The sequence below is a fragment of the Acomys minous genome (assembly GCF_964271855.1).
Source record: "Acomys minous genome assembly, chromosome: 3".
NCBI classification, from domain to species: domain Eukaryota; kingdom Metazoa; phylum Chordata; class Mammalia; order Rodentia; family Muridae; genus Acomys; species Acomys minous.
In genome coordinates this window covers 66,336,073-66,357,059 of record NC_140485.1, presented here as the reverse complement: position 1 = coordinate 66,357,059, position 20,987 = coordinate 66,336,073, and the positions used below count along the sequence as shown (strand labels likewise).

General features: G+C 48.6%; 1 protein-coding gene across 5 annotated transcripts in view; it reads right to left on the bottom strand.

Moving 5' to 3' along the window:
• ATP9A (ATPase phospholipid transporting 9A (putative)) overlaps window positions 1-20,987 on the bottom strand; it is a 110,119-nt gene that overhangs the window by 16,756 nt on the left and 72,376 nt on the right. For all 5 annotated transcript variants that reach the window (XM_084777927.1, XM_084777924.1, XM_084777925.1 and 2 more), the window contains 3 exons: window positions 11,443-11,604; window positions 1,516-1,608; window positions 306-389 (listed from right to left, as the gene is read on the bottom strand). In XM_084777927.1, coding sequence (XP_084634053.1) covers window positions 306-389; window positions 1,516-1,608; window positions 11,443-11,604 — 339 coding nt within the window. The remainder of the gene's footprint in view (window positions 1-305; window positions 390-1,515; window positions 1,609-11,442; window positions 11,605-20,987) is intronic.

The following is a 20,987-nucleotide window of genomic DNA, read 5'->3' as shown; positions in this document are numbered from 1 at the left end:
TACTTATTTTATAGCTCAAAGGTGCTCGGGAGGGGGAGGGGCTCATGGCTCATATCAGTCATCTCAGCACTCAGGAAGCTGAGGCAGGAGGATTCCAGGCCAGTCTGGGCTACAAGCAAAACCATGTCTCAAAACAGTGATGAGACTGAACCAGATGGGCAAGAGAAGGGGTGGGAGGTGTAGAATGGAAAACGCTCTATTTCAAGCAGCTGACGAAGAAGGAAAGTCAAATGGTCATGTGTTCCCAGGAGAGGTGACCAAGGAGGTTGGGGGCAGGGGGAAGGCCAAGGTCACGAGGCACTTACTTCAAAGTCTTGGTACTGCTCCTCTGTGAGGGACTTCTTGGCCACCACGAGCACGCGCAGTCCCTCCCGGGCCATGTTGCCACACTGCAAAGCAGACAGCAGCAGTCAGTGGGGATCTGTGCTGAGGCTTGAGTCTGAGACTGCCCCTGGGAAGCCAGAGGGTCGGGGAAGATGGCAGAGAGGAAAACTGCTTCCCCATAGAGCTATGGTGCACAGAGCCGAGCTTCCAGCTGCAACTGCAGGGTGGGCGAGCAGGATGCTAAGCCTGGAACACACACTGTTTTCTCTGGCCAGTACTGTGTCTCCCAAATGGAATGGACACCAAGCATGGCTGGCTGGTTTGATGGACAAAGCTGGGTGTGCTTCTACCATGGCTGTGCCGCCACTGCTCCCATGTGCATCCCCAAACATGAGTGCCACAGAACATTTCAACAGACTCAACATGCCAGAGCAGAACCCCATGAGAAAGACACACCCAGGCCTGTCATTCATCCACATGCCCCCCCTGGACCCACCAGCCTGAAGCTGAGGGGTTGGCCTGCTAACATCAACCAGCACTCCTCTACTGGTTAGCCAGGATTTGTGGTCCCCAAGATCTTAACCTCCTGTAACTCCCACACACAATCCCCTTGAGTGTGGCCTGGACCTTGTGACTTGCTCCCCACACACAGAAAAGGGAGGGGGTGCTGTTTCTGAAATTAGGCCACCAAATATGGAGACGTCCATCTTTTCTGCCCTCTTCCACTGCTTGGACGGAGCCAGCCGTCACGTTGGGGGTACTCATGAAGAAGCCCTCAGGGCAAGATACAAAGGGTGGCCTCCAGTCAACAGCTGACAAAACCCCTAGGCCTTGGCTTACAGCCCTAAGGAGCTTTGTGCTGTCCTCACCAACGACTGAGCGAGGACCACCAAGCTCCAAACACCAAGCGAGGAGCACCAAGAACCAAGCAGAGTGAGCTCAGAGAACATCTCTTCCCGGGTGGGTCTTTGCACAAGATACAGCATCATGCACATTCTAGCTGCGGTCCTCAGCGGAGTCATACCCAGGCCCCACCCCACACAAACTGAGAAAGAAACACGTGCTGCCAAAGCAGCTAAGTACTGCAGCAGGTAGTGGGTGCCACAGCCACAGCGAACGAAGGCCTATTCACTGGCCCCTGCAAGGCCCAGCCTCTGCCGCACAGGCTCTAGGGACCCCTCTTCAACTCACCTCCTCCTCCAGCCAGTCATTGTACTGGACAATGCCGGCCATGACAACGTCCGCTCCCTTCATGTAGAACGTGATTTCTCCCGTGGACTCGTCCTGAAAAGAGGGACACGAAGTTACGGGCATGGAGTCAAATACCAGGTCTGACTTGCTTCCTGTGACAGGCAGGGTGCAAAGTGCTTTGAAGAGTCCAGCACTGTTAAATGTTTTTGTTTGTTTTTTTAAACATGTGTTTTCTTTACTTATTTTTCTGAGTGTTCTGCCTTCGTGTTATGTCCGAGTGCTCCATGTATGCGTGGTGCCCTTGGAGACCAGAAGGCGGCACTGGATCCCCTGAGAATGGAATTATAGATGGTTCTGATCCACATGTGGGTTCTGGGAGTTGAACCCGTATCCTCTGGAAGAGAAGCCACTGTGCTTAGCTGCTAGCTACACCATCTCTCAGCCTCCCAGATCTTTTACATTTGGCCAAAGATAAAACATAAGGGGGAGAGGGGTGGCTCACTCAGGGGCAAAGGCCACAGAAGGCAGAAGAAAGCTCAGCTGGGAGCACTTGGAAAACTGTTAAACGATAAAGCAAGATCAAAGAGAGCCAAGACTTTTGCTTGTGAAGTTGCCGCCACTCCAACTGGAACTGCTCTCACGCACGCACACAGTGGCCTCTTTCAATTGTACCCGTGGGCTGTGCAGCAGAGGCCAACAGTGCTCCATAAACAATAGGAAGGCAGCAATATAGAGTTTGGGGCCCTCCACATCTCCGCACTGTTTACATTTGGGGCTGCTCTGGATCTTGCAGGATGGTCAGCAGTGATGGGGCTTCCACCCACCAGAAGCCACCCCAAAGTGACAGCCATAATCTCTCCAAAACTAGTAAATGCCCTCTAGTGAGACATCCAATCTTCTCATACTGAGACTGTTAACCAAGGATGTATCAGGTCAGATTCTTAGCTTTCCTGGGACTCGTGTGTCCACAGGCCACAGGCTGGACATACCTGCATCACCAGTGAGCCCTGCATGAGAGGGCCACAACCACAGTCAATGACCTCTCATAGTCTGGTTCCCTTGACTGGAAAACCTGACAGACATAAACCCTTGGCCTGGTCCCAGCTCTTAATCAGGAGCATTGGGAAAACTGTCTCCTCTCTCTGCCTCAGTTTCCACATCTGCCAAGCAGGAAGTGCTGCAAGATCACTGGTGCTTGGCATGGGATGTGGTTTCATGACAGTGTTCCTGAAAACTAGGAGTGCCCTAATGACCTCCAGCCTCCTCTGTGGGGAGAAGGCTCAGCCCCAGATATGTAACAGGAGACACCATCAGCTGCCGCAACTGAGGGTAGGCTGCAGAGAAGCCATGGGTGCTACCACTCATCCCCAACTACCCAGGATGGCCACACAACCAAGAATTCAGCATCCGGCTCCACACCTCAACAGTGCAGAGACACTGGCTCTGAGGAATGCTGGAGGACAGAAGGTGGTAGGTAACACTGGCGATGAAGAGGGCATGGGGTGGGGCCATCAAGACCCTGGAAAGCCCCAAAGAGCTGCCTACAAAGTTGCCTCCAGCTATGAATTAGAGGAGAAGGAGATGGCTCAGTGGGTAAAGGGTTTGCCACGACCATAGGGACCCAAGTTCAGATCCTCACTTCATATGTTTAAAAAAACATTAAATAAAAAAATTTTAAAGGCAGGACATGATGGCATGTGTCTGCAATGCCAGCCCTGGGAAGGCAGAGACAGATTCTTCAGCTTGGCAGATTGGCTAGTCAATCTAAGTGAACAGATGAGGCTCCAGGTTCGGTGAGAGAAAACTCTCTCAAAAAACAAGGTAGCGGGCAAGCGAAGACGATGCCGGACATCAGTCTCTGGCCCCCATATGAATGCATGCCCATGCGCGTACACACACAAAGAAGAGGAGCTCCCCAAAGTTAACTAAATCTTTGAATGCCTTTTAGCCCAGAGCAGCACCCTGGCTCAATCTATCCCCGAGCCAAGCAGAGGAACCAACATTTTAAAGTGGTTAACTGCACTTTCTGCCCAAGAAGGATAGATAGTCCTCGGCCCAAAGGAACATGAAAGCCGTAGGGGTTTTTATCCCTCCTCCTGCTGAAGTGGTGCTTAATACCACAGCTGCAGGAAAGACCGCCTCCACCCAGCTTCCTTCACCAGAGGGGCTCTGGCCAGCTCGACCATGCAGTCCAATATAAATACTACAGCCATTATCTCCTCCGCGTGAGTCATTTCCTCCCACCCAGTTCATCCCCAGTTTACTGTGTTCCCATATTATGATGAGATGACACCATAAATATACAGGCATGGGCTGGTAGAGTCACGTTGTTTTGTCTCCCTGCAGTCCAGCACCTGATCACAGGCCTCATCGAGTCAGTGACAATGGCGATGTCTCTAGCAGTGATCCCATTCCACATGGGAAGCAGGAAGCTTAACGGGACACCTTGTACACATCCTTCAGAAAGATGTGCACAAAAGTCCTGGGGCAACAGGCTTGCTTCCCTGACTTTCCCTGATCCCTTAGGAGGCAGGCTCTCAGACAGAGAGGAAAGGGGGGGTGGGTGTAGGGAACAGGCTGTGAGCACACTGGGAAGATCACTCACATCAGTCTGCGAGGCTGGAGACAGTCTGCTGGAAGAGCAGCTGAACCCAGTCGGAGGCAGAATGAGGTAGCTCATGCCAGTAATCCCAGCATTTGGGGAGGTGGGAAGCTGACACAGGACGGTCGCTGTGCATGGGAGGCCAGCCAGGGCTCCAGCAGGAGATTTTGTCTCAAATGCCCTCCAACTGAATGAAACCTGTCCACAGCAGGTGAGGGGACAGTCACCTGCACATAACAGCCCCATCGATCCAGCACTGCAGAACACCGTTTCTCGGGTTCTGTACAGACAGACTGCCTGCCCATTACAGGTGGGTCCCACTAGATGCCAGCAGCGTCCCCATTCTTGGATTGTGACAGCCGTAAAAGTTGCATCTTTCAAATGTCAGGACAGTGAGAGTCACTGAGCTGGGTTAGTGTGCTGAGGTTGGCACAAAGGGAAAAAAAAAAAAAAAGCCATCCCAAAGCCTGGGGACAACCCAGAAATGGAAGGGCAGGCAGGGAGAGCTGGAAAATTAGCTCACTAGTACGTATTTTTCCAAATACCTAAGACAGCCTTGTGAATATATATGCCTCCAGAATTAGTATTAATAACCATAAATGAGAAGTGGCCTATTCAGAAGAAAGAGAAGTGGGACTTGCACGATGCTCAGTGGTGAGGGCACTTGCTGTCCAGTGTGACGCGTGATTCCTAAGACCCACATGGTGGGAAGAGAGCCAAGTCCCACACACTGTCCTCTGACTGTCGCATGTGTGCCATGCAACTTTAAAAGAATCAACATTTACAGTTAAGAACCTACAACACCTTTAATCCCAGCACTCAGGGAGGCAGAGGCAGGCTGATCTCTGTGAGTTCGAGGTCAGCCTGGTCTGCAAAGTGAGTCCAGGACAGCCAAGGCTACACAGAGAAACCCTGTCTTGAAAAACAGAAAGAAGTAAGAAGTAGAAGTAGCAGTAGTAGTAATAGTAATAATAAAAATAAAATAATAATAATAACAACAAAAACAATAACACATAGGCTGGAGAGATGGCTCAGAGGTTAAGAACACTGGCTGCTCTTACAGAGGACCCTGGTTCAATTCCCAGCTCACAGCCATCTGTAACTCCAGTTCCAGGGGAGCCAATGCCCTCTTATAGTCTCCCAGGGTACTAGGCATGTGATATATATTACACGTATACAATCAAAACCCTCATACCTAGAAAATAAAAGAAATAAATCTTTTTTTAAAAGTTAAAGAATCTAGAATAGACATGTATGACTAAATATAACTTTAAGAAAATCAAAAGTGAATGAGGAGTATCTTCCCCTCAGAATTCCATGCACACATTAAAATCAAATCAGCGAAACTGTGTCTTACTGGCGTAAGTTTCACTGTGTATATACACATACATGCACACATGCACGTGCACACATGCACACACACACACGTGCTTCAGTAAGGAGGTGGGAAGCTAGCTTGAAATAAAGGTGGAGGCTGAGTTTATAAAGTGTACGTGGGTATTTACACGCATATGCTTAGAAAAAGACTGAAATGAAGGTCTTTGGTGTGGTAAATGGCTCAAACCCAAATCATGGCAATCCTCCTGCCCCAGCATCTCAAGTGCTAGGCTTACGGGTGTGAGTCACCATGCCTGGCTTGATTTCCCCTTTTATAGGACCCCTACTTGTGAAAGCCAAGTCTCTTAAAACCTGAATGTTGATTAAAATAGCAGTAATAGTGAACAACTAGGCAGAATGAGGGGTGTGCTATCCTTAAGGTCAAATCAGACTTGCTAAGCCCACGGGACTCCGTACTTCAGCCACCTTGCGTGGGAAGATGCAGAGCCACTGCTCACAAAATATGACGCATGTCTGGGAAGGAGATCTCCTCACAGCTAAAGGAAGGGTGGTGTGTGCGGCTCCCTTTATTCTCAAAGTCGGGCATCGGGGACAATCTTATGATTCAGCTCTCAAATGACCTCAGCAGGGTCCATGGCCCTAGAACTCGACAAATAATGGCTGGAACCAAGTGAGAGTAAATTCTGTGGATGACGCTGACTAACTCCGGGAAACACCCACCCGACGGATTTAGTCACTGATAGCCTTGAGCTCCAATGAGTCCTGCAGATGTGAGAGCCAAGGGTCAGGCCAGGTGCAGCCCTAGGAAAAGCCACAGCTGTGTGGGAGGAAGAGGCTGCGTCACTGTCCGACATTTGCCAAGGACATGTGTCTCACAGAGCCCCGGAGTCGCAGCCGGCATCTGGGATATATGTCAACTCAGACAGGATGTTTCAAAGCACACTAACAGCAGCACATCACTGGGTCTTCGGGGTAGCAGGTCATGGAGCCACTGCCATATTCCCTGGATGGAGGGAGCTCTGTCCCCTGGACATAAGCTGGACCCAACAAGTCACTCCTGACAAGGGAGCAAGGCTAATGGAATACCCTGTCTCCTCTGGAGCCGCTTCCTAATGGTGACTTCCAGCTTGCTCACACTCTCACTAGGGAGAAGCCAGATGACACGAGGCTAGCCCGGGGAGAGGTTCATGGAACAGTAGCTGATGACACGAGGCTAGCCTGGGGAGAGGTCCACGGAACAGTAGCTGATGACACGAGGCTAGCCTGGGGAGAGGTCCACGGAACAGTAGCTGATGACACGAGGCTAGCCCAGGGAGAGGTGCACAGAACAGTAGCTGGGGGCGGCCTCAGTCTAGCTGTCAGCAGAGAACCAAGGCCCTATCCTACGGCCCCCTGAGGATGTAAAGACGTGAACCTTGTCCCAGAAGATCCTGAGGAGACAGTGACCTGGCCAAGCCTTGAAGCCCGGCCTTTGAGACACTGAACCAGAGGAATCCCCACCCACGGCTACACCCAGATTCCCGGTCCACAGAAACTGTTCGAGAACAGAAGCATTGAGGTTTTAATCTGCTGTGTGGAGCAATGTATTAGCATGCATAGTCAATACAGCACCCCAACATCAACACAGAGCCAGGGCCGTGGGCTCGTCCACATCCTTCCTATCCCATCTAGGCCCTAGTGCACAAGCAGAAGCGAGACAGCCTGGGGTCGAGTCTCTGACCCATCACCTCCCTGTGTGAACTCCTTCAGGCTTCCTATGCCTCAGTTGTCTCCTCTGTCAAGTGTAAATCACACAACTAGCTTGTGAGCATATGGTAAGACTCAGCCTATGCCAGACGCTGAGAACAGTCCCTGACCCAGCGCCAGCCCTGCCTTGCTGTGCGCCTTGTGTGTCCTCTTCACTGCTAACATCCCTCCCGCCGCTGCTGACTGCCACCACTCCTGCTGGATGCTGATGGCCCCTCACTGCTGACTGCCATCCGGCCACAAGCCCCAGCAATGCACCTGCCTCGGTCTCCCTAGCGTGGGGATGGCAAGCACACACCACCACACCCAGCCTTTCACATGGGTTCTGGGGATCACACTGAGGTGCTCATGCTTGCACAGCAAGCACTTTACCTACTAAGCTGGCCCCCAGCCCCCAAGCTTCAGAACTCTTTGGGCATCAACAAAATACCATGAGTAGAAAACGCCACACCTGAGTCAGGTTACAAACTAAAATGACACTAAAAATACTGTTTAAAATTGCCTTGCTTGGGAGGGAGGGAGGAATGGGAGGATACAAGGTATGGGATAACAACTGAGATGTAATATGAATAAATTATATATATATATTGCCTTGCTGGGATCCCAGCACTCAGGGAGGCAGAGGCAGATGGATCTCTGTGGGCTCCAAGCCAGCCTGGTCTACAAAACGAGTCCAGGATAGCCAGGGCTGTTACACAGAGAAACCCTGTCTCAAAAAACCAATAAATATAAATTAATTAATTAACAAATTAATGAATTAATTTGACCTAAGGCATAAGTTAGGATATGGAGATCTGGTGGGGTCCATGCAGGAAGAACAACAAAACAGCTCTAGAACTCATGGAATGCGGCCCACCAGTTAGCACAACCACAGTGGGTGTGTCTCAGCAAGGCATAAACCCTAGAACTACGTGCCCTGAGGAGCTCATGCTGTTATGGAGCATAGCTCTGCCTGTTACCTTTGCGGTCCTTATAATCCCTTAACATCTAACTGTGTGAGTACTATAAAGGGGCTCCCAGCCCCTCGCTGGGCAGTGTCACTGGCATACGCAATAACAATGCTTGATCTCTCTTAGGCGTTGCTGCTGGAGCAGATTAATGATTCAACCACCACCTCAAAAACAATCAATAGACGCAGATTGCTAACCCTGACCATTACCTATAGAAAGAATTTGGAAAAACTGTTCAGTAAGGTCAGGTAAAGATAATTTTGCTATTGGCCCTGATGCAGGAAATCTTAGGGAACAATTTGAAGTTAAGAAAAAGTACACTCTTAATAGTAAAGCTAGGGGCTTTTTAAGGTTGGTGAACAAAGACAAAACCTCAATCAGCACTAGCTGACGTGACTCTCTCACTAAAGCTGGGCTTCAATGACTCATTTCTTATACTCATTTTTGCCCTCAGCTTCCTAGTATGACTTAATAGAAATTATTAATGAGTAGATGAGCACCTTAAGGATTTAAAGTAGAAATGGCTGATTGCTTTTTATACAGAAGTTTAGATTTGTGATTCTTCTAAGATTATTTTTTAAGATAACTAATTCTTTGTAATTGCAAATTGCAGCCTGACAGTAAAGAAAAGCTGGCTGAGAAATTCCCTTGCTTGCTTATACTCTGTTAGTATGTAACAAGTTGCTTAGCCACAAATGTATGTGGGTTCTTGGGAAAACTTGTTTTTCATGATTGTTTCTCACTCATAACACATAAAACATTTGTTCATGTGAGGGTATTGAGGAACATGTCTTTCTTACGTAGACTCACTGTGATCATTTACTTAAAGAGAAATAGAATGTGACCACGCTGTGATCTCTATACTGCTTGAAAGGTCTTGCTGGGGTATATAAACTGTGGGAGAAAGAATAAAGGTTGCTGGAACTCGCTCTTCAGAGTTTGTTTCATCCACCAAGATATATATGTGTGTGTGTGTGTGTGTGTGTGTGTGTGTGTGTGTGTGTGTGTGTGTGTGTGTGTGTGAGAGAGAGAGAGAGAGAGAGAGAGAGAGAGAGAGAGAGAGAGAATGTGTATATGTGTAAAGGTTTAGAATCCATTTCCATCCACCCATTATGTGAATGAATGAATGTATGTAGTATGTAAGTATGTAGTATGTACGTATGTGTGTATGTTTGTATGTATATGTGTATGTGAATGTGTAAAGTAAGAGAAACTTAAAAGAAGCAGCAGCTTGTTGAAACCTACCTGCTAGCGTCTGTCTTACTTCAGCATCAAGTGGGGGGGCGGGGCATGGTGCGCGCACATGTGGGGTTTTTTTTTCTCTCCTTCTTTCCCTTTCATTTTTAAGACACCTTGCCACTATCTGTGGAAAGCCCCTGCTAGGAGCCATCAGCCCTAGCCCCTGCTTACATGGTAGCTGTAAGCCCCCACCAGGAAGCTATCAGCATTGGCCCACCACCAGCAATTTAATTCTGGCCCCTAAGTTCACCACTCTCAGTGGAACCCATGGCTGGTTAACACTCAGTTCCGGCCAGGAAAGTTGCCCTCAAGAGAGTCTGTGGGGTCGACAGCCAACCACCAGATCTGCGCCCCGCCTCAGTTTTCCCAGCTGATGTCGAAGCTAGTCCTCAGGGATCATCCCCAAACTAGCGGAATATCTAACGCAAATGTTCCAGGCTAGTCACAGGCGTCTGTGGAAAGGGTACTCAACCCCTACGGGCATGCAATGGAATATTACACAGCCACAAAAAAGAACACAGTAAGATAAATGCACCTTGAAACCTGTTACAGGAAGAAGGAAAGAAAAGAGGAGAAGAAAGGAGAGGAGAGGGAAGGGGAGGAGGGGAGGAAAGGGGAGCAAAGAAGAGAGGAGAGGAAAGGAGGGGGAGGAGAGGGAAGGAAAGGAGAGGGAGAGAGGATTCTTCTGGCCCACCATTGTGGAGGAAGGCATGGTGGCTGAGGAGAGGCCCATTGCCTCCTCCTCAGAAACCCAACAGTGAAGAGAAAGTGGGCTGGGCTATGGCTCTCGAGGACCACCCCCAAGGACCCACTTCGCCCAGGGAGGCTCCACCTCCTAAAAGCTCTAGAGAGTTATCTAAAATCCACCACCAGTGGGAGCCCAGGTGTTCAGACTCAGGAGCCCGTAGGGCACTGCACAGTCAAACTATAAATGGTTATTTCATGTTTAGTGAATGTTTCTGCTGTACTTTTGTTGTTTGGAGACAGGGCCTCACTCTGTATAGCACAGGCTAGCCTTGAACTTACAGTCACTCCCAGGCACTGAGATAATAGCAGGTGTGAACTGACTGCTAAGCGTGTGTCACCTGAAATACAGGTGGCAGGCTGCAGGACAGCTTGGCAGGTACCAACATTTCCTGCTCTTTCCAGAGGACCCGAGTTCAGATCCCAGCACCCCTGCCAGGCAGCTCACAACCATCTCTGACTCCAGCTCCAGGAGATCTGACACTTTCTTCCAGCCCCACGGGCACCTGCACGAATGGAGCACATACTCACACAGGCATGTACACACACACATAAGTAATAAAAAAAAAACCTTTTTTTAAAGAAAAGAAATATAGGTCAGGCGTGGTGGCACACACCTTTAATCCCAGCACTTGGGAGGCGGCTCGCTGTGAGTTCAAGGCCAGCCTGGTCTACAGAGAGTCCAGGTCAGCCAAGGCTCCACAGGGAAACCCTGTCTTGAAAAAAAAACAAAACAAACACAAAGGAAAGAAAGAAGGAAGGAAGGAAGGAAGGAAGGAAAAGAAATATAGGGACTGGGAGTGTCGGTTGCTTAGTGTGTATGTGCAGGACACTGAACTCCCTATACATAACAAAATACACCCACACATAAACACACAGGCACAGAGAAGGACAGATGAGGGGACTAGGTCTGATGGTGGGAATTTGAGTCCTGGGATCTACATGGTAAAAGGAGACACTGATTCCTCCAAGTTGTCTTCTGACGGTCACACACTCACAGTTCCACACACACACACACACACACACTCACAGTTACACACACACACACACACACATACACACACACACACACACACACACTCACAGTTACACACACACACATACACACACACACTCACACACATATTCACACTCACACTCATTCGGTGCTTCAGAGCCACTTTCACCACATGCTGACAGTTGAAATCAGGTGTGTCCACTGAAAGAGCTCTTTCCTTCCTGCTCAGGCATACACACTCCTTACCAGTCTGGGTGACTGCAATGAGGTCCGTGATGCACACACGAGGGGCGGGAGAGGGCTGGACTCACCCTCAGGATGATGCCCATCCGTTTGCTCTCGTACGTGAAGGGGAAGACTTGCAGGATGGTGAGATTCAGGATCTGGTCGCCAGGGGTCCTCAGCTGCATGGAGGACTGGTCTCGGCCCACCAGGGTCAACCCCACGCTTTCTGTCCACTGGACCAGGGCCACCTGGAGGTAACGAAGCATGGAAGATCAGGCGCCCTGCACATGAACACCAGAGGAGGAGGGATTCATCTGGTCTGGCAGGCCCTAAGCAGGCTGCATACCACCGGCCCGTGGCAAACACTGCCCTGGACCCCATACGCACACAGTTCCCTCTGTAAGGCTTTGCACCAAGCCCGGGAAGAAGGGGCAGGGCACTAGGGGCTCTCCAGCCCTGGCTCTCCTTTATCTGGGTACACTCTTCGTTAGGCATATTCTAGTCTTTAGTGGGTGATTCTGCACATACATACACCCTGCACCCCACCCCACCCCACACCCAGGGAAGGGGCATTTGTAGCTATCTCAACTGTCAGCCCGGAGATCACAGTCCAGGAATCCTGGCATTGACTACACTGCTCCACAAGGTCAGAGCCAAGGACACAGTCCCAGAAGTTCGTGGAACTGCCCACTAGTGATGGAGCTGAGAAGTGGCAAGGGCCAGGCCAGGAGGCAAGTTGCACCTTGCCTGGGTCAAAGGTCCAGTGCACTCTATAGCTAGAGGACCATTTGGGTCTCTCCCAGCCTCAGGCAGCCAGATCCACCTTAGCAGACTCATAGGAGGCCCAAAGGAGAATGCCAATCCCAGGCCAGTCTGAAGCCCCTTTGTGAACCACGTGAGCCTGTGTCACTGGGACCCACTGTCACCATTAGAAAGCAATGGGACAAAGAGGCCCATGTGCTGGTCTCTGGGCTCAGGAGAGAGTCCCCTTCTGGGGATATGGAGGTGCAGGCCAGATGAATTGAGGACTGCAAACAAGCTGTCCTAGACGACCCACAAAGACCCTTTCAGGCTACAGCCAGAGACGAGCTCCCTTGACACAGGAGACGTTTTTAAAATTAGATGTAAACTCATACAAATATGTGTACCTTTAAAAAAAATTTTTTTTATTCTCTATATATTACATCCCAACTGCAGTTTCCCCTCCCTCCACTCCTCAGTCTCTCCCTGCAACTTCCTCTCTCCCAAGAGCCACTCCTGTTTCCCTTCAGAAAATAGCAGGCCTCCCAGGGATGGCAACTTAACATGGCAGTAAGTCTCGGTCAGCACAGACCCCATGTATCAAGGCTGGTTGAGGCAACCCGGTAGGAGAAAACGGGTCCCAAGAGCAGACGAAAGTCAGAGACAACCCCTATTCCCAATGTCAGGAGTCCGACAAGAAGCAAGCAGAAACTAGATACATACACAGACAAGCAGTCTGGGCACATCTGTGAGGAATTTATCCATTTACTTATTGTTTTGTTTTTTGTTTGTTTGTTTGTTTGTTTGAGACAGTGTCTCTCTGTGTTGCCCTGGCTGTCCTGGTCCCTGAAGACCAGGCTGGCCTCGAACTCACAGAGATCTGCCTGCCTCTGCCTCCTGAATGCTGGGCTTAAAGGTGTCCATCACCATGGCCCAGCTAAGGGATTTTTTTTTTCTTAATTAAATCATTTAAAACGGGAAGACTCACTTCTAAATCTGGCTCTTTTACGGTGGAAAGAGCCACCTTTAATCTGGGCCACACCTTCTGCTGACAGCTAACATAAAGGACAGGGAAGAAGGAAGCTTGTTTTCTGTGCCTACTTGCCTGGCTCATGATGGCAAAGACCATCCCTTCTGTGATAAAGCCTACCTCTTCAGGAGTCCACTCTACTCAAGACCAGCCGAGACAGGATAGAGAGCCGGACCACAGCTGTAAGCCACTCTCATCACCCCCTCTATATAACACCCTGGAGAACGCTAACACGTACAGCCGGGAAGAAGTACGCTGGTTACCGGGTCAGACAGAAGCCACAAGGCTGCGCCACAGGCTGACTGAAGTCTGAGAGGCCCGTCGGACGTCAGACCTGCAGAACTGGACAGTAACGGCTCCCTCTCAATGCTTCTCACACCCACTCCCTTGCTGGCAAGACACAGGCAACGATGCAGAAGGGCTTTCCAGGGCTGGAGGTGGTTGGTAAAGCGCTTGCCTGGAAAGCACGAAGCCTTGGGCTTGGGCTCCAGCACTGCATGGTGGGCGCGCCTGTAATCCAAGCCCTCAGGAGGTGGGGACAGGAGGATCAGAGGTTCAATGCCAACTTCTTGAGGTGAACTTGGGCTACATGAGACCCTGTAGTCGAAGATGAAGGGGATCCAACTTCTTACAAAGCTTAAGGGTGGAGGGAGGGGGTTAAGGAGACCAGTCTTTGCAGAGGGTTGACTTGGTGACTGTGGTTAGACTGGGAAAGGAGACACGGGGCCACCTGCTGGAATTAAGAGAAAGCAATCCTAACATCCTGAGGGGAAAGTTTATCAAGCGCAAAAACCCACTGAGACCCCTGCCCCAGCCAGATAGTGCATGCAGGGTGGCTGCTGGCTGTACCCCAACAAGTGCCCCAGGAGACATGATCAGACCACACAAGCCTAGCTCAGGAGAGGTCAAAGGTCAAAGTACAGTTTCCTGAGTGCATGCTAGTTTGCAGCACTGTACTAAGGTGAGATGGGCGTACAGTCAACCCTGTGTGTTCCCTAGCGCGTCAGTCCTCCAGGGCATCCCAGGCAGCGCTGTCCACCTCCAGCCCTGGGCGGCTCCCCGGGCTGCTTCTCCCAGGTCTGTTCCATAGTGCCTGGGGGTCCCCTTGGCAGATCTGCTAGTCCCTAAGGTGGATCATTCTCAACTTCACCTCTTGGGTACCTTTCTATCTCCTCAGAGCCTCTATAAATAAGCAATTTCAAGCAGATGTGTTGTTCTCGGTTGCAAATTCCTATCTGTAGGAGCTCAGTGGTTAAGAGCACTTGTTGCTCTTGCAGAGGATCCGGGTTCAGTTCCCAGCGCCCACTTGGTGACTCACAACCTCTGGAACTCTAGTTCCAGGAGATACGAAGCCCTCCTCCGGCCTCCTCCGGCACCAGATATGTACATATGCGTGGCGCACAGACATACATGCAGGCACACACCCATACACGTTAGCTGAATCCTATCTTCAGACATCTTGACCTGGATGTCTAATTCAAGTTAGACGTCAATCAGACTTTCAGCTTGGGTTTCTGTTTGTGGAGATTAACTGAGCTTGACGTTAGCAAGAGTCACTTTCCTGACTCAACGTGGTTCTGAGAAATGCTCTCAGTGGACCAGGAGCAAGTAGCTTTCCGCTCTGAACAGTGAAGATACGTACACAGGTTCACATTTTTTTTTTTGTAGTCCAAGCTTCAACCATACGAAACAGCTGAGGACGGCCTTGAATTCCGACCCTACTGCCTCCACCTCCCAACTGCTGGGACACCAGGCGTGCACCAGCGTTTCCGGTTTATCTAGTGCTGGGGACAGAACCCAGGGCCGGTACGTGCCAGGCAGACACCGAAGCAACGGAGCCACATCTCCAGGCCTCATCAACACCTTTCCAAGATTTCAATGCTGAGTCTTGGAGAACCATCTCATTTAGGGTTGACTCTGTCGATTCCACGCTGAAGCCTAACTGTCTGGATCCACTAAGTTCGTCAATGTTGAGATCTAATCCCCAGTGCGGTGACCTTTAGAGGTGAGTGGGGATGTGGAGAAGAGACTAAGTCATGAGAGGAACCCCAGAGAGTGGCCCTCTGCTATGAGAGACAGTGAAAAAGACAGTCTGGTTGGAACCAGAAGGGGCGCCCACCAGGAAGCCAGGCTGATCTACAATCCAGACTCCAGAACCCAGAAAAGGAAGTTTCTGTCGGTGATAAGGCGCCCAATCTGTGGCATTTTGTTACAGACTAAGACACTGACATTTAATTGGGTTTTTTTCTAACAGTTTTCTTTTGAAATTAACCTAAAATGACAAATCAGTGAAGAGGCACACAAAACGGCCCTGCCCCACACATGCATGCGTGTGTGTGTGTGTGTGTGTGTGTGTGTGTGTGTGTGTGTGTTGCACTTGGGCATGCAGGAGTAAAAACGATTGGTGATGCTCAGCTGACAGTGATGTAAGCCCTGGGCTCCATCTCCAGTACTGGATAAAACAGACCATGCGCTCTCGTTCTCTCTCTCTCTCTCTCTCTCTCTCTCTCGTTCTCTCTCTCTCTCTCTCTCTCTCTCTCTCACACACACACACACACACACACACACACACACACACACACACACTTTAATCCCAGAACTTGGGAGGTAGAGAAAGGAGGATCAGAAATTCAAGAAGAGCAAGTCTGAGGCCGGCCTGGGCTACACGAGAACCTGTCTAAAAAAAAAACAAAAACAAACCCAAACCCTTTGGAGCACCAGTTCTCAACCTGTGGGTCGAGACCCCCAAACGATTGTTGGAAAACACAGATATTTACATTATGATTCATAACAGTAGCAAAATTACAGTTATGAAGTGGCAATAATATAACTTTATGGCTGGGGATCAGCACAACATGAGGGACTATATTGAAGGGTCGCAGCGTTAGGAAGGCTGAGAAGCACTGCTGTAGAGTGACAGCTGAAGGGCGGACAGGTAGGCTTTCCCTTGCTGCTCTCTGGACTACTTATGCACATACACTTATTTTTAGTTACACAAGAACACATCCCAAACCCGTGATTCAAAACCTAGAAGGAGAGATTTGAGATTTATAGCCTTCCTTCCTTACACTGGGTACTGCCCCATGTGGGGTGTTCTTAATGAAACCCAGAGCTTGCTGATGAGGCTACCATCCCTAGCCAGGCCGCTCCAGGGATCTCCTGTCTCTGCCTTCTCAGGAATCCTTCAGATGGGCTGCCTGGGCTGCCCTCTCCCATGGGGTCAGCTGTGGGGTTCTCCACTGTGGTCCTTCAGCAGTGCTCAGAAAGTTGTAGGCCTTGCAGCATTTAAAGGAGAGTGGTAGCCGGGTGTGCTGGCGCACGCCTGTAATCCCAGCATGCAGGGAGGCAGAGGCAGGTGGACCTCTGTGAGTTCAAGGCCAGCCTGGTCTACAAAGTGAGCCCGTAACAGCCAAGGTTACACAGAGAAACTCTGTGTCAAAAATTAAAAAAGAAAGAAAGAAAGAAAGAAAGAAACTAGTTCAGAGAGTAAGGGATGCCTATAGCACATGCTAGCCACAAACTTGCTAGTAGCCATGATGACCCTGAACTTCTAATTGTCCTGCCTCTATCTCCCAACTGCTGAAATGACAGGCTTGTGCTACCACCACACATAGTTTCCAAGAAGCTGGGGGTAGTGCCCAGGGCATATCAGATAGGAGTCTGCTAATTTAGCACAACTATAGTTCCTGGAGACTTTTTTTTTTTAATGAAGATTTATTTATTATATATACAGCATTCCGCCTGCATGTGTGCCCACATACCAGAAGAGGGCACCCGATCTCATTTTAGATGGTCATGAGCCACCATGTGGTTGCTGGGAATTGAACTCAGGACCTCTGGAAGAGCAGTCCGTGCTCTTAACCGTTGAGCCGTCTCCTCAGCCTCCCAGAGGCTTTTTTAATAGGAAGAATTCATGGGAAAATCAGAATGGCAGGGTGGTTTCCTCTCAAAGACTCCACTCACGGAGGATAGGGACAGTTTAGCCCAAAATGGATGCCCGCTGAGAGACTCCACCCAGAGGAGGATAGGGACAATTACTGAGACTCGAAGCTGGACTCTGGGCAGGGTGCTGAGAGCTGTAGGTAAGAGTCGGGGAGTGGAAGGTCCAGGAGGGAGCAGGAGCTCCACAGGGAGACCATCAAGGCCTGTGGGTCGATCGAGGCATGGGGAGGTCTCCACAAATTGATGCTCCAGTCAAGGACAACGCATGCAAAGAACCAAGACCCCTTTTTCAGATGTAACCAATAAACTGCAGATTCTCCACATGGGGGGGAAGAAAGGGCGGACTGCTGCTGAACCTCTGACATGCACTCGGGGGGCACACTACTTGGCCACTGCCCCTTGGCAAGACGGCCTAGCGGGCACACAGTGGAAGGGGATGCAGACTACCCTAATGATAGGCTGTTCTCAGAGGTCTGGGGTGGTGGTGGGGGGGGGGAATAAGCAGAAGAGGGAGGGAGGGTGGCAAAGAGAATATAAGAGGGAGGAGATAACAAATGGGAGGTAAAGTGAATAAATTATAATAAATAAAATATACACTTAAAACATCTGGATGGAGGAGCAGGTTGCTGCCGAGACAGATGCACCAAGCAAGGACCATGCACGGCAAGGACCTAGACCCTCAGCCCAGTTGTGGTAGATAGGCAGTGCAGTCTCCTTGTGGGTCCCACAATATGGGGAGTAGGGACTACTTCTTACATGGACTCTGATTCCCCCAATGTGGATCACTTCCCCCTGGCTACGTGGACTTGCCAGACCACAGAGGAAGAGGATACAGATAGCATAGAGGAGACTTGATGAGCTAAAATCAGCTATTAGGGGAGGAGGGCCCCCCCTTAAGGAGGGTTAGGGGAGGGAGGGACAGGGGATGAGGGAGGGAAGGAGGGTGGAATCGGGAGGTAATGAGGGAGGGGACTACAATCGAGATGTAAAAAAAAAAAAATGAAAACTGTAGAACAAGCAGGTAACTTATGTTCCTAATCCCACTCCATGGAGTAGCTGTGAGACAGGCTGAGATATGAATACCTATGCATAGTCAATGCTTCTTATTGGTTACATAATACATGTGACTTAGGACCAGATGCCATTCTTCGTATGGCGTGAATGAAGATTTGCAGATGTCTTTCTTCTGCTCATGCAAAGAGCAGAGAACCAGCTTTAATTGTTATGTGCATCCTGCACACCTCATACACTTATAATTTTAGGATGGTATAATGCTTGTGAGAAATAATTCTTCAGAACAAAAGAACCGGACTTTGAAGCTGATCAGACCTGACAGGATTCACTCCTCTCAGCATGCTGGACGCTGACATCCTGCATCCTTCATGCTCCAGCACCAAGTGCTTCAGTTGCTGTTCTCCATCAGAACAGGACAGGTCCCAGGACAGCTTCGAAGAAAGCTTATGGTCCCAATTGGCCCAGCATTTCAGACTGTCACACACAGGACTTTTATTAAGCCTGAAAGCTTTCAACATTTAGAAACTGGACTACAAATGATATTCCTACCTTGTTTAACCACTTCCCCAATTTTATTTGTGTCCCAATAAAGGTTTTATTCATCCCAAATCACTCAGAAGAAACCCTAAAAGAATAACACCCTATTTCCCTGAAGGGTGGGGTGGGAAGGTTTTTGGTTGCTTTCTTGGGCTTTAGATATTTATTTTCATTGGGAATTGGTTATAAGTTACTATTGGTCTTATCCAGAGAGAAAACAAGATTGGACTCAGAGATGTCTCTCCTTTCCTTTATCTTTTTTTCTTAGGTTTGGAGATAGGGGCTGAAAAGAAAGAAGGGGAATACAGAGACACATAGGGATGATAGGACAAAAAGTAGATTAGTGAGTTGACTCCTCAACTTAAGGCCTTAACGTGCTCACAAGGTTATTTTTAACTCATTGGTATAGAAATCTGTATATTGATGAAAAAAGTAAGTTTAATTTTAATATATTGATATAGAATTCAAATTTAAGATTATTCATACATATTATATCTATTTCTACTCTAATATGAGGTGCTGTGCCCATACCACTCAAGTAGGATACAAGGTTTACCTCCAATACTTTGAAAATGCTACTGCAGGCTGTTTAGGATAAGTAAGTTAGACAAGTTAATTGTCAATTGATCAAATCGTGGTCATTTCAATTACTAGTCTACTTATATCACAAGAATATACATCCTAGGAGCCGGGTGTGGTGGCACGCACCTTTAATCCCAGCACTCAGGAGGCAGAGGCAGGAGGATCACTGTGAGTTCGAGGCCAGCCTGGTCTACAAAGTGAGTCTAGGACAGCCAAGGCTACACAGAGAAACCCTGTCTCAAAAAAACAAAAAAAGAATATACATCCTAGATGTAACAGACAGGTATGATTCTATAGACAGATAAGGTAAAATACTTAGATAAGGTCTTCAAAAAAACCTCAGAGTCCTACAGAATATGGCATTTAAAGATGCTTATATTGTTTTAATGATTCTTTGACAACACCCAGCCTACCTCAAAGAAGATGATGAGCATCAATGAACCTTCTTATGGAGATGGCTTCAAATATGGCAAACCAGCCACTGGGCAAAATGTCCTCGTTTCGACCACTGATAGAATTCTGCTTAAAACTTGGCAAGCTTGAATGCAGGCAAAGTCAAACTCTGCCAACACAGGGTAAGCAAAGTCCTCAAAAGTTCCTGCCTCACAAATATGTCTGTCGGATATATTGGAACAGAAGGTTAAATATGATGCTCCAATATTATAGAGAGTTATGGGTGACTCTCCAGGCAGCAAACTGTCTCTGTTTTTGTTTGTTTGTTTGTTTTTAGTTTGGAAGCTGCTAACCTGCACTTCCTGTTTACTCAGGTAATTAATTTTACTCTTTCTCAAGTCTCTGATGAGGTTGAAGACCAAATAGTTTAGTTTCACAATTAAGCTTAGTTGTTTAGAGCTTAAGATGTTTTTAGGTTTAGATAGATGTTTTAAGTTGACAGAGATGAGATATGATAGATATTGAGTTACGTTCAGAATTTTAGACTCACCGAGATAGGAAAATGTTTTCCTCAAGGTTGCCAAATACAAACAGCTAAAACACTACGAATTTAACATGAATATAATTCCTGATTGTTCTGTGGTTTTTCTTGCTGTGTGTAGTTTATTTTATAAATGTACATGTTAAAAAAAAAAAGGAAAAAAAGGGAAAAAAGTTGTGTCATTGCTGAATGTAGTAGTGCACATCTTTAATCCCAGCATTCAAGGTGCAGAGGCAGGAGGATCTCTGTGAGTTCGAAGACAGCCTGATCTACAAAGTGAGTTCCAGGACCGCCAGGGCTACTGAGTGAAACACTGTCTGAAAATAAATAAATAAACAAATAAATAAATAGTTGTGCGTTGCCACACTTCTCTCCCACACCCTCAAAGTTGCCACATCTTCTTGAAAAGAGAAAACGCCACTGAGCTGGGAGATGAGCATAAAAGGACTGGGCTATTCTATTTTTCTAGTTACAGGATTTACAGTAGGGGGCAGGGAGGGCTCGTACCCTGGTGCTGTAATACATAGCTGAATGCAGACACATCAAGACGTCCAGGGCTGACTATGCACAGAAAAAAAAAATTTAGGAAATCCTGCTTCTGTGACAGGAAAAGAGTCCCCAGTGACTGGAGATTACAGGGAGGCAGCAGGCGGCCTGCTCCTCTGTGCTCCAGCCAGCTGACCTTGGGTTTCTGCAAGGCTTGTCGACGGTGAGCTTCAAAGGCATCATGGGACCCAGCCCAATTCAAATGGAATCCCCCATGGACTAGAACAGTGAGGCTTTCTTAAAGACGTCACTTCCAGCCTTCTTCCTGTCACGTGACATGTTTATATAAACATGTTGGTGTTTTG